At 42.1% G+C, this 15,090-nt stretch overlaps 1 protein-coding gene across 2 annotated transcripts in view; it reads left to right on the top strand.

The window, feature by feature from the left end:
* Positions 1–13,993, top strand: part of ST8SIA6 (ST8 alpha-N-acetyl-neuraminide alpha-2,8-sialyltransferase 6) — a 46,765-nt gene extending 32,772 nt beyond the window's left edge. The window contains exons 8-9 of one of the 2 annotated variants that reach the window (XM_083822486.1): positions 1,486–1,958; positions 6,510–13,993. In XM_083822486.1, the coding sequence (XP_083678612.1) occupies positions 1,486–1,954 (469 nt within the window). In that variant the 3' untranslated portion in view covers positions 1,955–1,958; positions 6,510–13,993. The other variant, XM_083822487.1, reaches the window with a different exon arrangement.
* Positions 13,994–15,090: the final 1,097 nt, after the last annotated feature.

The raw sequence follows: 15,090 nt of genomic DNA, 5'->3' as shown, positions 1-15,090 counted from the left end.
TTCAGGCTTTTAGCTAAGCAGGAAGAACAGACATCTAGATTCTGTCCTGAAGGCCTTTTATGCATTTTACACTGAGTAGAAGCAAAGGTGATTCTGGTAGTAAAGGGCAGAAGTTTACCTTTTGGCCACTTTTCCTAGCCATAGGACTTCCTAGCCATAGCTCAGGACTTGCTTGCTTGCTTTCTCTCTGTGACTCTTGGATGCACAGGGCCCCAGGTTCAACAGGAGGGGCTGAGAGTCTCTCATTCATTCTGTTTCAGAGTCTGGTGGTAATGGCACTTTTCTGGGAAGCAGAAGCTGTAAGTTTAAATCCCTTCAGACTGAGAGGGGGTGTGTCTCTCCTTGCATGAGTTCAGTTGTGCGAGAGGCACCTGGTAACTACTCCAGCAGGGAGAGCTTTGAATGGAAATGGCAGTGGCTGCTGTCCTCTGTCTTGAAATGCTGCATGAGAAGAGGGTTTGAACCTGCTCAAGTTGCAAAGAGAAATGAAACCAGGCTTTGCACTTTCTGCTGGAGCCATTTGTGAACAGTGGGTTCTGGTAGCCAAAAAAAAGGTGAAAGCACACTGCTCAGGTGATCAACTACCAACAAAAGAGGACTCAGTGCTTTGAATCCCAAGGGGGGTGCAAATGCCATATGTTCAGGTCATTCAGACAGCTAAGATCTACAAAGGAAATGAATTGAGTAACACCCTTGTGGGTTGTATCACCCTGTAAAGTTCCCTATTCGATATTTGGGAACACTGCATTATCCAGTGGTGAGAAATAAGTTTCTTCTCTGGCTGTTGGGGAACTGAAGCAACTGAGTATAAATTCTCTTCATTTACGAAGTTTGACCTCTAAGTCTTTACAGAACCCCACGTGTGTTCCCTTTGTTGGCAAAGGAGACAAATAGACATGCCTGTATTTTCAGCTATTTTAAAAGCATATCAAAAGCAGCTAAGACCCTGCAAAACTTGAGCACACACTAACCTTTAATGCTCCAAGACTGCTTACATGCATAACTGTATTTTCACAAAGGGCAGACATCCAGGATTTGAAGAGGGATTATTTTATGCATGTTGATGGCAGAAACATTTTTCACAAATATATGCAGTAGATACCACAGTGCTTGTATTCTTACACAGAGAAAAGTATAAATATGATTTCTTTTTTCCATTCTTCTTTGAAATTTCTTGAATAAATCATTTCTGTAAACAGGTCCTGGTCACATTAACAGTAAATTTGATTTTCTCCAGTAACTCCTGTGTTGCCAAATCAATCCTGTGAAATGCAGTCGTATTATACAATAAAACCAGATATTCATAACAGCACGTATGATGACATCTAACAGGTTGGTATAAATCTGCAATGTAGACAGGCTGAACTGCTGCAGCAGAGTTCACAGCTCGTATATGCAAGTACAGTTGTACAGTCTTGGTCTGTAATGTATTTATGGCAGTAGTACATTCCATTCACTCTTTTCCTAAAACGTTGTACTTGGCAGATACAACAAACTAAATGAAAAGAAGACAGAATTTGTGGAGAACATCGCGGTCTATGGAGATGCTTTCCTCTTATTACCAGCCTTTTCCTTCAGAAGCAACACAGCCACTTCTTTTAAAGTCTATCACACTCTGCAAGAGTTCAAAGCAACCCAAAGGGCAATATTTTTTCACCCCACCTATCTGAAAAGTCTTGCCCAGTTCTGGAGAACTAAGGGTGTGAAAGCCTATCGTTTGTCATCTGGTTTTATGATCACTAGTGCTGCTGTTGAGCTGTGTGAGAATGTGAAGCTTTATGGCTTCTGGCCTTTCTCAAAATCCACAGAGAAGATGCCAATCAGTCACCACTATTATGACAACCAGCTGCCTAAACCAGGTTTCCATGCAATGCCCAAAGAATACAACCAGATCCTTCAGCTTCATGGCAAAGGCATTTTGAAGTTGCAGTTTGGTAAATGTGAATCAGACTAAAAAGGTAGGTCACATTCTTACCACATAAAATGTCCTTATTTAAGTACTGTGTCAAAGGAAAACTTGTTTTGCAAACAGTTTGGGTCTATTCTTCCTTAAAGACACTTTACAGTCATCAATGGATGCTGTGTTCATAAATAAGAGGAAGATTGGAGTTTTCTGAATAAATATAATGTATTGCAGAGTTGAGAAATGCTTCCTAATAGTGAACTTTAGATTATGGGCATAACTAAATACATATTATCACCACAATTCACAGTCAATCAGTAGTGTCTCCTCATGTCAGATATATGTCTCTACCAACCTATGTTTGGTTTGGTATCAGTGAACCAGCCTCCGTTGCGAATCGCTTTATTTAAGGCAGTCACATACAATACTCTACAAGAGAAGATGCCTAATCCAGACACAGCCTTTCCAGGTGTATACAAAGGCCAAAGTAAGGATTACGATGAAGGAGTAGCATGCATATGCACTTTGGTTCCCTCTTGTTAGGGAAGGAGATGTTGAGAGCAGTATGCTGTCAGCCCTGGGCTGCTGAACAGCTTGTGGACAGCAGCGAAGAGGCTGCCATGCACTGTAGCAGATCTTGCTGAGCATTTTACCTCGAGGCAGCTCCGAATCTGGGAGTTACAAATATAGGGTGAAGTGTCATTCCCTCACTGTCCTTTCTAACTGTCCCATCCCCCTTGGACCTCTGCCTTCTGTGTATTGCCTTAAAGAAATGCCGCACACAGTCTGGCCCCTGACCTTGAGCCAATTTCCTGCATACAGATGACAGATGACTTTGAAAAGATTAGTCTGCATGTTTTCAATCTTAATTTGCCCTGTTGACAAAATAAGACGCATTTGTACAGATACTTAGAATAGAACATAGAATCTCCCAATTTGGAAGGGTCCCAAAAGGATCACTGAGTCCTACTCCTGGCTCCACACGGGAAGGACCACCCAAAAACCGGACCATATGTCTGAGAGCGTTGTCCAAACACTTCTTGAACTCTGGCAGGTGTCGGGCTGTGACCACTTCCCTGGGCAGCCAGTGCCCGTACTTCTTCATCTTCTTAGCTAACTGAGAAATTCCCCAGCTCAGAATGCTGGTGTCAGATTTGCCTTCCATACAACCAAGTTTTTCTTTTTAACTTCATTTTTTTTTTTTAACTTGAACCCAAGTTAGTATAGCAGTAAGTAAACTGTATAGGTGAACTACCGCTGTATGCAATATGTTTTATTTGGAGTGATGTAATCTTACGACTGTATTTCTAATTCAATAAATTAAAATACCATCAGATTTCTTAAGCCAGAATTTTTAAGTTCGAAAGCTAAGGGCTTTCTTCTGACTAGCTTATGAAATGTATTTTAAGGTACCCTTTGGTGCTCTTTAGAAAACACGCTGTCAAAGATGCATTCACAGTTGGTTCATACTCAGAGGCTGCTAAGTGTTAAACTAACAGATAGCTAATACCAAGAAGGCACAATCTTATTCAGTTTCAGTTTCTTCAAAGAAATAGAAAAATAAACTGCTTTCATGTATTATTAGCACAATATAAAGCAGGCTAGAAGGGACCTAGAAGCTGTCTAGTGAATCCGTTCTCATTTGTAGTCCATGGCAGGAGGTTACCTAAAACGAGGTGTGTATGATTCTGTGATGTGTTTGCAGTTTCATGCTGCTAAGGTAAGCGTTTTCTCTAGTAAAAAGTTGCAGCCTTATGTAGTTTAAGAAATACATAATGTATTTTTCGTAGTGGCGAAGCTGTTTACATTCCTGCATTGTATTTATTCTTCCTACAGTATAAATCGCTGGAGACATACCATGTAATTTTAATTGTAGTAACTACACCAGCTAAGAAAATGGAAGGCAGCTCCTTATGAATTTTTCATCTAGAGAGAAGCAGATAGCAGCCACAAAAATGTTTAAGCATCTGTATAGGTTAATTAAATGCTGTCCACGCTTTGCAGGCTGAAAATGACTTCTGCGGTCAAATTTATGAAATAAACTGTAAAGGAAAAAGCAACCAGGAGGATAAGTTGTACTGCCCTAATTTTTTTCTCCACTACGTTAATCTCTTCTATTTACAAAGAGAAAAGTTAGTCCTTAAAAAAAATAGAAATTAAATGCTTTCAGTGTGATTTACCATTCTGCTGCTATTATCAACTATTAGAGATAATTGAAATTCTATAATGAGTATATTTTGCCAGAGATGACCTTTTCTAAAAACTGAACAATCTCATTTCTCTTTTCAATTTCCCTTTAACGTTCTTCTCCCTGCTCCCCACTCTTCCCTGTTAGTGGGTAGCTGAAGGTTCCCTATATCACCGGGTGTCCCCAGAAGTCTCAGGCAGAATTTCCCTCGCACATTCCTGGAGCACAGGTCTGCTGCTCTAAACAAGAGGTGAATGAAGCTGCTGTGCTGCAAGCAGGGAGCAGGTGCCGGAACACTACCGGGAGAGCAGAGCATACCTGCATCCCAATGAACCATTTCAGCCCTGTCGCTCCTAAACGCCATCCTTGCCATTGCAGAGGTGAACTTTGCTTGCTGGGTAGAGGGGATTGTCAGGCACCAGAGTCCTGTAGAACTGGTTCTGACCATTGTGGAAACTCCATCAGCCTTAATATCCACTCCTGCACCATTATGATTATGCTCAACAGATATGCCCGTCTTCACTAAAGCAGATGCCTACCTATCACACATGGTAAGATGGGAAAGGAGACATCAGCAAAATCTTGAAATGTAATTAAAATAATGAACTTGATTATTTTGTATTAAATTATCAAATCATTTTTGCTGTGGCCCTGCAGCTGAAGGAAGTCTTGTTTGTTCACTGCTTTAACCTGATAAGCCTAAAGGGTGTGTTATTAGCTTCAAGTAAACATAGGCTCAAGGAGGGGAATTGGCCGGATTCCTATTTAAAAATAGAGAGAAAAATCTGATTAGAAAAATTGTGAGATGATAAATTAATCAGACGGGCAAAAACCTGATTGCTCAGAAGCCTGGTTAAAATGCAAATAATGTCTGACCAAGGAACCATCAGTTTTTCTGCATGCTAGAAAGAGACAGCAGGGAAGAAGAGTATGTGTTGCTTTGACATACTGCACAGCAGCAATAAGCAGCTGCTCAGAGGAGTCAATCAACAGAAAAAAAAAACACACCACAGCAAGTAAGAATGCAACTGAGACTCCCGGAGCCTGGGGAAGAGAACAGTGCTCAATCGTCCAAGCAGAAGGCACTGAAGGAGGAGAGGTTGAGCAGAGAGGAGCTGGAGGTTAGAGTTAGAACTGCTGAGTGAGTGCATGTTACCTGGAAAGTAAAAATTGGCTCTAGGCTTTTCCATTCCAAGCAGATGACTAAAAGCCATCTATTTTTGACAGAGGGAGAAGCAGTGCAGCCTTCCAGCCCAGGTGGAGCTGCCTGGGCAGCATCAAGTAGAGCAGGGGGCTGCTGCCTCTTCACTTTCTCGTGATTCTCTTCTCATCAAAGAGAGTCGTGTTGTTCCAAACTGCCAGCATGTGATGTTTTTTTTAATACTGAAAGCTGCTGGAAATCCAAATAAGTTATAAATACTACTATAAATAACCTATTTATAAATATAATTGTTATAAATAACCTATTTACAATAGCCAACATGAGCTTAAATCCTACTGGAATTCTTTTATCCTTGTGGTGTCTCAGTGTAGCTGGAGAAATATGAGCTACATCACAATTTACTTTTAATTACCTCGAGAAAAACGATACCACATTTTGAAAATAAGGACCCCTCTGGATTCCTGTCAGGCAGCCGAATTTCAGCCGATCCTTGACTTGGGAAAATACTATCCAGCATGAAATTATTACATGCGTGCAATGGTGAAACTAAGATCTTCTGCTTTAGTAGCCATGCGGTATAGCTTTAAAGTACACACTTTGCTCATGTGTTCAGCCACTGAGCTAAGTTTAAGTGTTAAGAATAATGTCAGCAATGAAACCAGTGGAGATAAGTTGCTTCTATTTAGTTAAAACCCACCAGAATAGAAAAATTTAGATTAAATCAGATTAGAATTTAAATTAGGTTTTAAATCGAATGAAAAAAAAAATCTTTACAGATTTATGAGGGTTTTGTTTTGTTTTTCCACAGCAGAACTAGCCTGTTGAAGAAACAGAATAATTTCATTCTCTAGCTATTGCAAAATGTGATTAAGATAATTTAATTCACCCATATTCAGATTTGCAGTGGATGTTTATGCCCAGCCTTGTTCAGCTTAGGAAGGCTGAAGAGGGTGGTGCAGGTGGGGTAAGTGGGAGCAGTTCTGGGGGTATTAAAGTGAAGCAGTCCTCCTTTACAAAGAGCAGATGCTCAGGCTAGGTCAGGCACTAAGAGTCCAGCTTACCCAGGAGACTTCTGTGAGCCTGTAGGACTGTATAATAAGTCACCGACTTCCAGTTTGAAATAAGGCAGAAAAAGCACATGCAGAAGGTGAAATGCATACACAGAGGACCAAACTGTTGGTCGATTTGGAATATAACAAGCGGTTTTCCTACTGTACAAGTAATATCAGTAACATGTTTTATTGTTTTAATTCCAGGGTGATGATGCTAAGGAGACAATTTGTGTATCTCAGCAGCTTGGTGTTGGATTTGATCCGATGTGATTTCGTGAGCATTAAACTGCATTATTACAATAGAGAAATATTTTACACTTGGGAAGAAAAGAAAGTGATTTTTCACACACTGACTGCTACATTTCTGAACCTTGAGTAATCTTTTTTTTTTAATACAAAATAGCATTTGTCTGGTAAATTATGAAACTCCTTACTATTGCTTTAATTGTAGCAAAGCACAATCTCAGGATGGTGGCAATATGTGACGTTCATCGTGTTTTGCTTCTTAAAGCATTACTAAAATATTTTGATGTAAGATCTCCGATTTTGTTACTATCCCATAATACAGGCAATAGCCTCTGTATGGGAGCTCCGTGAGTTGGCAGTGAACACTTCCAATTAAGAACTTGATCCTGTAACAGCTAGCATTTGTCTACATGAGAAAGGTGATGAGAAGAGCAATGGTGGAGTACTGAATTCAGAGCTAAATCATCCTTAGTTTGTCCCTGGGTGCACAAATGAAAAAAGTTCCTCAGGTTAGCGATAGTCAAGTAGTTTATGTGCTTTAATTTTGTGGCCAATAGATAATGCTGTGGATTTAATGGGATCGCTCATGTGAATGATGTTAATTTTGTGAACAACTGTGTGAAGGACCAGAGATGTATAATTATTTTCAAACCCCTCTTCCTGCTCCTGTTCCTGTCTGAGGTCCAGCTCAGCTCCAAATGAGGACAATAAACCAGGTTTCATGCTGCAGTCCCCAGAGTCCTGGTAGGGCATGACTTTGCACACGTTCCTGCAATCCCAGATCTATATCTCTGCTGACACACGAGATGGACCATTCACTAGAAAAATGATCTGTACCAGCCCTAGCAGTTTTTCTGTTTTTTTTTTTTTTTTTTTCACCTAGCATAACACCTTTCTCTGTGTGACCACAGATAAAGAAACTGCATTGAGCGTTATTAGAAGAACATTCCCTTTAGAGTCAGCTCCTATACCAGGGCATATGAGAAAAAAATTACGGTTACTTAATTCAAACCCTGTGCAGTTCTTGTGCTTAAAGTTTCCATATGGTCCAGTGGAGCAACATCCTGCAAAAAGCAAAAGTGAAATAAAGAATCACATTAACATTTATGGGCGCTACAACAAGCAGTTGTTCCCCTAGCTGTAGCAGCTTGTATATTTCTGCTTATACTTTTTACTGCAGTGAAAAAAAAAAAAAAGTGGTAACCTGTTTCTGTTACAAGAAGAGTTTCAGTGGTTTTTTTGAGACTCAATGATCAGTTCAAAGATAAAGTGTCCTTCCTGTCCTTTCGCAGTCAGATACTGTCAGGTATTTTCTTTACTAAAACTCATTTTACCACAGTAGCACTAAATCCCCAATCAACTGATAGTTTACAGAGCATTCAATTTTCCACTCATTGAGGATTATTTCTGCCCCCCCCCCCCCCCCCCAATGTATTGAACCTTATAAAAGACATTTTTAGGCTGATACGTTTTAAGAGCTTTCTATACTGATGTAATATTTGAAAGCTTACCTTGCAGCAGTTTTATAATCACAGAAATAATCCTAAAAGTGTTAGAATCAATCGTTATCATTCCCGTTCTGTTAGCTGAGAAATATTCAGCATTTTGAGCCATTTCCAAATAATGATATCAGAATCTAATAGCACCCCACTAATACACAAGTGGACCTCTGAATATCAGTAGGGCTTTTAACAGAAACAAAGATGTCATAATTGAGCCGCTGGTACAGCTGTGTTACCAGCTGGTGACTGAAAAAGGCGAGCACAAGGGTTTGATTCATTGTGGTCTGTTACTGTTCCAGCACCACACGTCCACATTTTGTCCTCACTAGCAGTGAAATTTGTGCCAGTTTCTGGCCACGGGCATCTGTCACTTGTGCAGAGAGCTGGCTGCTGTAAGACCTCGCATCCACGTTACAAGTCTGGTGGATGATTGCCTACTGCAAGACCCCAATTAAGAGGTAAAAGACAAATTTGCTCCCTCCAAATTTGCTGCAAGACAAAATCTGGACAAGACAAATAAAAGACCAGTTTCCTCCGAGAATTTTTCTTTGCCGTAAATCACTCATGTGGACTGTACCTGAGTGTTGGTAACTGGAAGCTGTGCAAAGTGATGTACTTTTTGTGATGCAAATAGCCTTGGTTGAGACCCACCTCGTATTTCCTCCAGGAGTCAAAGACATACCTGTGTTCAGGCAAGGACTGTAACTTACCCCCACCTAGTGCAGAGCAATGAGATGATCTTGGCTGTGTAGCTTTTCCTCCTTCTTGCTGAGTTCTGTTCAGCCTACGGATCATTATCTCAAAGGGCTCCACAGGTAATTTTTATTCCTTTCCCTTATTTTCTTCCATCCTGGCTGGCTCCACCTTTGAGCTCAGTGCAGGGAGAGATCAGTGCCACATATGTAGCAGGATTTGGGATTGGACTGTCCCTGTAGTTTTGGGGTTGAAACTACTGTTACGTTTCGAGGCAAGGAGAGTTTGCTAACACAGACGTACAGCTGGCCTCAGTCCTCAAACTATTTCTTGCCGCGTTCACCAGTACAGACCTTGTGCCCAGGTAAGAGCTCCATTTCCTTTGAGATTTGCTGGTTGACACCTGTAGCTTCATGGCATGAAATTTTTATGTAAGCTGTAAGAAGCACCTGTCAGAGCCTCAGTTTAGTCGTGTGGCAATTGCAGCAGACCCCAGACCAGTCTTTATAGCCCTCGACTCTTCCTGTGCTTTGCATGGGAGTAGAAGCAGCACCCAACGTGGCAGGGAGGGGCTGCAAGCCCACTCAGCCCTGTAGCCACCTCCCACTCACGCCCTCGGGTGAGCTACATGGTCTGAGTTCCAAAAATTCAGACATCTTTTAGAGACTGAGACAGTCTCGCGTGGTATCTACAACAGTTGCAAGTGTTTGTATGTGCTTAGAGGTGATGCATAGGTTATACCATCCAGTGCTCAGATTAAATTTGATGAACTATTCAGCATGAGTAAAATGCAAAGCCTGGTTTTGTGTAAGTAGAGAAGGGGAGAAGCAACTTTCTGTGTTGGATAGCACCGTATTACCTCATGTCAGTGAATAAATGTGTGCTGTGTGCTATGACACACCACAGAGCTGAAGTTACTGTGTGTCTGGGCTATTTCTGTGCAGCTATGTTATTTATAACACACGTATATTAGTAACTAGAAAGTTTATTGGAATATATTTTAAGAGATGTAGCTGAAAAGAAGAAAACTGTTCTAGTTTCCTTGACAAAACAGGTCTAAACTGAAGGGTTTAATGGATCAGCACAAATGGGGGCAAAGTTCTGTAACACGGACAGATACTCTGACTTTTTAGTGCCTTCAGTGAAGTCTGAACTTGGCATTCACCTGAAGACCTGCTCCTTTGTGCTCTCAGAGCTCTCAGCCATTTATGTGGAGCACAAGACTGGCAAGAAATGTGTGGAGGGATTGTTAACCTTTCCTGCCCTTTCCTGCAAATACTCTTAACTCCTCCTTAGTATAAAAACGCAGTCTGTTAGACTTTAGATTAAGAAATTATCTATAATGTAGCTTTCTCAGGCCACGCTCCAGACGCGAAGCCATTGTGTGATGCTGGTCGCATCCACTCCACATCACCGGAGCGCAGCTCTCGCGCTTGGATTTGTTGTTGCTGCTGCTGCCGTGTGCTTTGTGGCTGGTCCTGCTTCATTTGTGCACGGGCCAGGCGAGCTAATAGCAGCATTTCTGGGCGGCAGAGTGCAGTCAGATTAATCAAGACTTGCCAAATTACAGTCACTGTGGTAAAGGATGCTTTCTCTGACAGCTGAATAAATTATTTCTCGTTTAGGGTACATCTGTGCCAGGTTAACGATGAGTAAATGGATTTGGTACCTGGCTGGGAATGTTTATGATGCTTTTGCAAGACCAAGCCAAGTGCGGTTTTGATTAAGGACTCTTGACCAGAGGTTAGGAAGGGCCTCTCAGCTCCCTCTGCTTCGTATGAGGAATAATCATTCCTGGGGTTTGTGGGCCTCCAGTGCTGTCACACGCTGCGGAGTGAATACAGAGATTAAATAGTTTTCTAAAGATAGAAGCACTGCCAATGTGCTAATAGTTCCACTGTACCTTTGCAGGGGCTGACAGTGTCCTTGCACATGACTGGTTCACGGCATCCTTAGATTAAAGCCCGCTTGTCTGCTTTTGTTCCTTTTTCTCCTCCGAATCTTTACTGTTGCATTTTCCTGTAGGATCCGGCGCTGCCTGGAGTTAGTTACTGCTTTTCCCTCGGGGGGCGTTACGTGGTTCTGTTTGGTGTCTGTCACTGAGCCTCTATGGCTATGAATCAAATGCTGCTGTGCTTGCAGCATAGTAAAACACACTTAAGATGGCTTGGTTTACAGCTGCAGGGAAGGCAGCAGTGTTCACGCTGAGGTGCTAAATTTGGGCCGTAGCTCCGCGGTGACTTCAGCTGTGAGGGCTGGCGATGGGGTCCAGCGCCCCTTCTTGTGCTCCAGCCCTTCCTTCGTGCTGTCTGTGGTGCCTGTCTGCTCCCACACTGAGCCATTTGGCACACCAAGCCGGCACAAAGCTAACCTGGCGCCAGAAGGAGAAAATCGGCTCTTGCCAACAGAGCCAGGGGAATTCCAGTCACAGCAAAGGAGGGCTGAGACCAGGCGGGTGGCAAGGTAGGGACGCAGCAATGCCCTTTTGGTATCTGATGGCTCTTGGGTGGGCCCAGCTGTCCGCCGAAGCCTACGTCAAGCCGAGGAGGCGACACCGCTGGGGACCGTGGGGGCAGAACAGCAGGGAGGCTGCTCTGCTGCTGCAGGGCTGGAGCCCATCTTTCCCCCAGGGACAGAGGGGGCTTGAGGGCTCTGGGTACCTGCACTTGTTGATTAGTGATATGGTTTAGTGGAGGGCTTGTTAGTGTTAGGTCAGAGGTTGGTCTAGGTGATCCTGGAGGTCTCTTCCAACCTCGATGATTCTGTGGTTCTGTGATTGTTGCTGCTCTTTTCTCCCTTTCCCAATTCAGTCATTTTAATAAGCTGCCCACCAGCAGTGGGTTCAGAAATGATGACCGTAAATGAAGACTTTGACTGGAAATACTGTTTCTCGCTTGGTAAGCTTGCATAAACTTGCACGCAATTCAGCACACCTGGGCTTTCAGCCTCTGCTCAGCCCAGCATCTCATACAACATCTGCAGAGACCAGGGTGCTGTAGTACTTTGAAGCAGTAAAATTCTTACATGTGAGTTTGCTGGTTAAGTGTATCTTAGCTGGAACTATTCACAGCCAGGTAATCCTTTATCTTGCAATATTCCAGCAGCCAATCTCTCTCCTCTCTGGGTCTGCTTGCCCAGAGTAGTGGCAAAGGGGCGTGTTATTACCGCATAGAGCCTGGCTTTCTTGGTTTCAGATTCTCTCATTTTAGGCAGGAAAATCCTCCTTCTCTGCATTTCTGGATAGCCAGAGTTTCACAGGCTGCTGCTCTCTTGGGCTACTCTGAAAGAATCATTTGAGGCTTTCGGCTACAGGGCACAATGAGTGGGCAAATTTATTACTGCTAAGCTTTGTTCTGGATCTTCATGAGGCTCATATTAAGTATTTCTTAATTGGCTCTAAATTATAATAATGCATCAAGTAGAGCATGAGAAGATCTGCAGCATACCACTAAGCAGAGGAACTGGTGTGGTTATTTAGCGGTCTCTGTTTGTAACATAACCTTTCAGAGCACCTTCCTGTCCCATGGACCCCATCACGAGGGAAATGAACTAAAATTATTGTGATGTATGAGAATTTACTGAACTAACATCCTTTTGTGGGTGAGAAATAACTGCCCTTCAGTGGCCAGTGTTGGCAAATACCGATTTAAGGATGAAAACACTCCGACTGTGTTTCTTAATTCAAATACTAGAACTGCTGGAACTTCTCATCCCTTGTTAAATCCAAGAAGGAATGGCATCCTCGCATTGCTTTCCAATAACTAGTCAAGCCTGTCTTTTGCTAAATTCTGAGGTAGCATCAGCAGTACAGTGTGCCACATAAATTGCTGCACCTAGTGCTGTTTTGTCTTTTATTTCTTTCATCCTGCTTTTCTCCACAGCGGGAGACAGCTCAGAAAGCTGTGTAATGGAAGCATTTTCATGATCCCACCATTAATTCATGGTACTATGGCAAGAGGCTATCGGAATGAATAATGCTAATGGTTGGGATGGGATATTCTAGTGTAAGACAAGATTACGGGTTTCTAAATCCTCACCATTCACTTCACTCCCCGACAAGAGGAGGTCCTTCACAGCAAGCCTGTGGTTCAGCAGCCTGCTAGGTTTCTCAGCTCTTGGCTTAGCGGTGAGGTGATTCCCTAAAAATCCTTTTTCTACTTCTTAGTGCATTTATTTTTAGTGCTTATGGTACAGAATCGTTCTTAGACTGTTGTGAAATTGAAGTGTAGTAGCTGAAATTTCTGCTTGTTTTATATGCACATTTTATATAGTAGCTTCAGATGTGTTCTTTATGTTAATATTCTTAATGTTCTTTTCTTCAGGTATTGAATTAAAACTATTTTAAAATATTCATTTTATTTTATTCTACCAGAGTAAGCTGCAGGGAAAGTTACATAATGCCACCTAAAATAAGAGTGATACATCCCAAAGTCATTTTTGAGGGTATCTGACTGATTTCTAGAAGGGAATGTTTGGCACAGCTGCTTCTTGGATTTGCCTTTCTAAGGCAGGGCTAAGAGGCCACCTCTGCTGCTGGTTTAGGTCAAGAAATACAAGTAAGGAAATAGGTGAATGGAGAGGTTCTGCTTGGGACTTCTGCTAAGGGATGCCAAATGCATGTTTTCTTCTTTTCAGAGACTGTTCCGTGTGTCAAGATGTAATTTCACAAAGTTTCCCCAATAGCTCGTGCCCAGAGGTTTCATGGTCTCTCCAAAGGTGCACTGTGCTCACTTCTGGCCCAGTGCTCTCAATGCAGTTTGTCTCTGTCCGAGCAGAGCTTTCCCGTCCCTGGAGCTGGTGTAGTTGTGTTCCACGAGCGCCAAACTCCACGTGAAGCTGCTCTGCAGCTGCTCTTTCCAAAAAGGTTCCCTCAAATTCTCTCGATGCTGAACTTATTTATGTTTTCAGATGTGAACACGATGTTGTCTGTCCGCACATGAGTAGCACGTGTGCAGCCTACCGTAGACGTGTCTGCGCAGGATTTAGGAGGAGGCAGGGAAAGCCCCTCAAACGTGTGTGTGCTTTTATTACAGAAAACCAAGATGAAGTTGTATTGTTGAGTCATCTGTTAGCTGATCCAATTTATACTTTGTTTTCATGTTTTAAGTGCCTAATGATTTTTTGTCGAGGAGGCAATGGTTTCTCTGTTACAATGCATACTTAGAATTCTGCACTTGTTACCTGTTCTGTAATAGAACATTTTTTTTTTGCAGTTTCTGTTTGGAAATAAAGACTTATTAGCCATAATTGTGATTTATTTTCTTGTTTAATTCCTGAGCCTTAGCAATTAAAAAGACATCTTCTGAGGCACAGCAGTGTAGACAATGCATTAGTCTGATTTCTCCACAGCAGTGTTAGCCACTGTCAGTACAAACATGAACAGTTCATTAAAAATGAACAGGGAAGAAAGCAAGCTGTGCTTGAAAACAGGTATGGGCTGTGCATTGGTGCCTCTATAAAGATATATACCTTAAATAATTCTTTCATGTCATTTCAATCTTTTCCATTCCTGTGTGGCAACACAGTTACCCATCTGCTGTTGTTAATTCTATTGACTTGAAATAATTTTATTTTTTATTTCAGCAAATGAAGAAAATTCAAACAAGAAAAAGAAGCAAACAAGAAACAAAACGTGTTGCATTTTTTCTCTAAAAAGTAGCTATACATTTTGAAAAATATCTCTAAAAAGAACCAAGCAATTTGAAACATGATTAACTGAAAACCTTAAAACCAATCATGTGAAAGTTTTTCATAGAAAATACTGACCGTGAGTACATGTCTAGTAGAGGCATACCTGGCGGACCTCAAGGACACAGGACATAGGACACACACACAGATACTTGTAGTAAGTGCGCTTCAAACAGATGAATTTCAGAGAAAGAATTTCCTCTCATTGCATTTACTTCTCCCTTTAGGGCAAAAGAAGGCCATCTAGCTTCTGTGCTGCTTGCTGTGACTTCTCCAAATAGAAGCTGGCTGTCTCATCAAATCAGGGCAAATGTGTAAGTGCAGCTGGTTTGTGACGTGGACTATTATCCTTTAGGGCCCTCTAGGGACTGAACTGCAATTGCCAATTTGTATTGAAGCCAGAAGAGAGGATGAGAACTGAAAGGTTTTGTTGGACCTCGCAGACCACGAAGTGGCTTCTGCCCAACGATGAAGATCTGGGCGGTTGTCACCTCTCCCCTTCCCATAGAGTGTCAGTCTTTCAGAAACAAAGGGTTTCTTTTGTTCTTGTATGCTAACAGCTGGAATTGCATATGTGTGTGATATAGATGCAAATATGTCCTCATAAACTGAGCTGTTGCTGAAGCAGAAGTGCAACTTCTGACGTGGAAGGAAAG

The sequence above is a fragment of the Anser anser genome (assembly GCF_964211835.1).
Source record: "Anser anser genome assembly, chromosome: 2".
Classification (NCBI taxonomy): domain Eukaryota; kingdom Metazoa; phylum Chordata; class Aves; order Anseriformes; family Anatidae; genus Anser; species Anser anser.
Note: the sequence above shows the minus strand (reverse complement) of the source record. Positions and strands in the feature narration are given on the sequence as shown.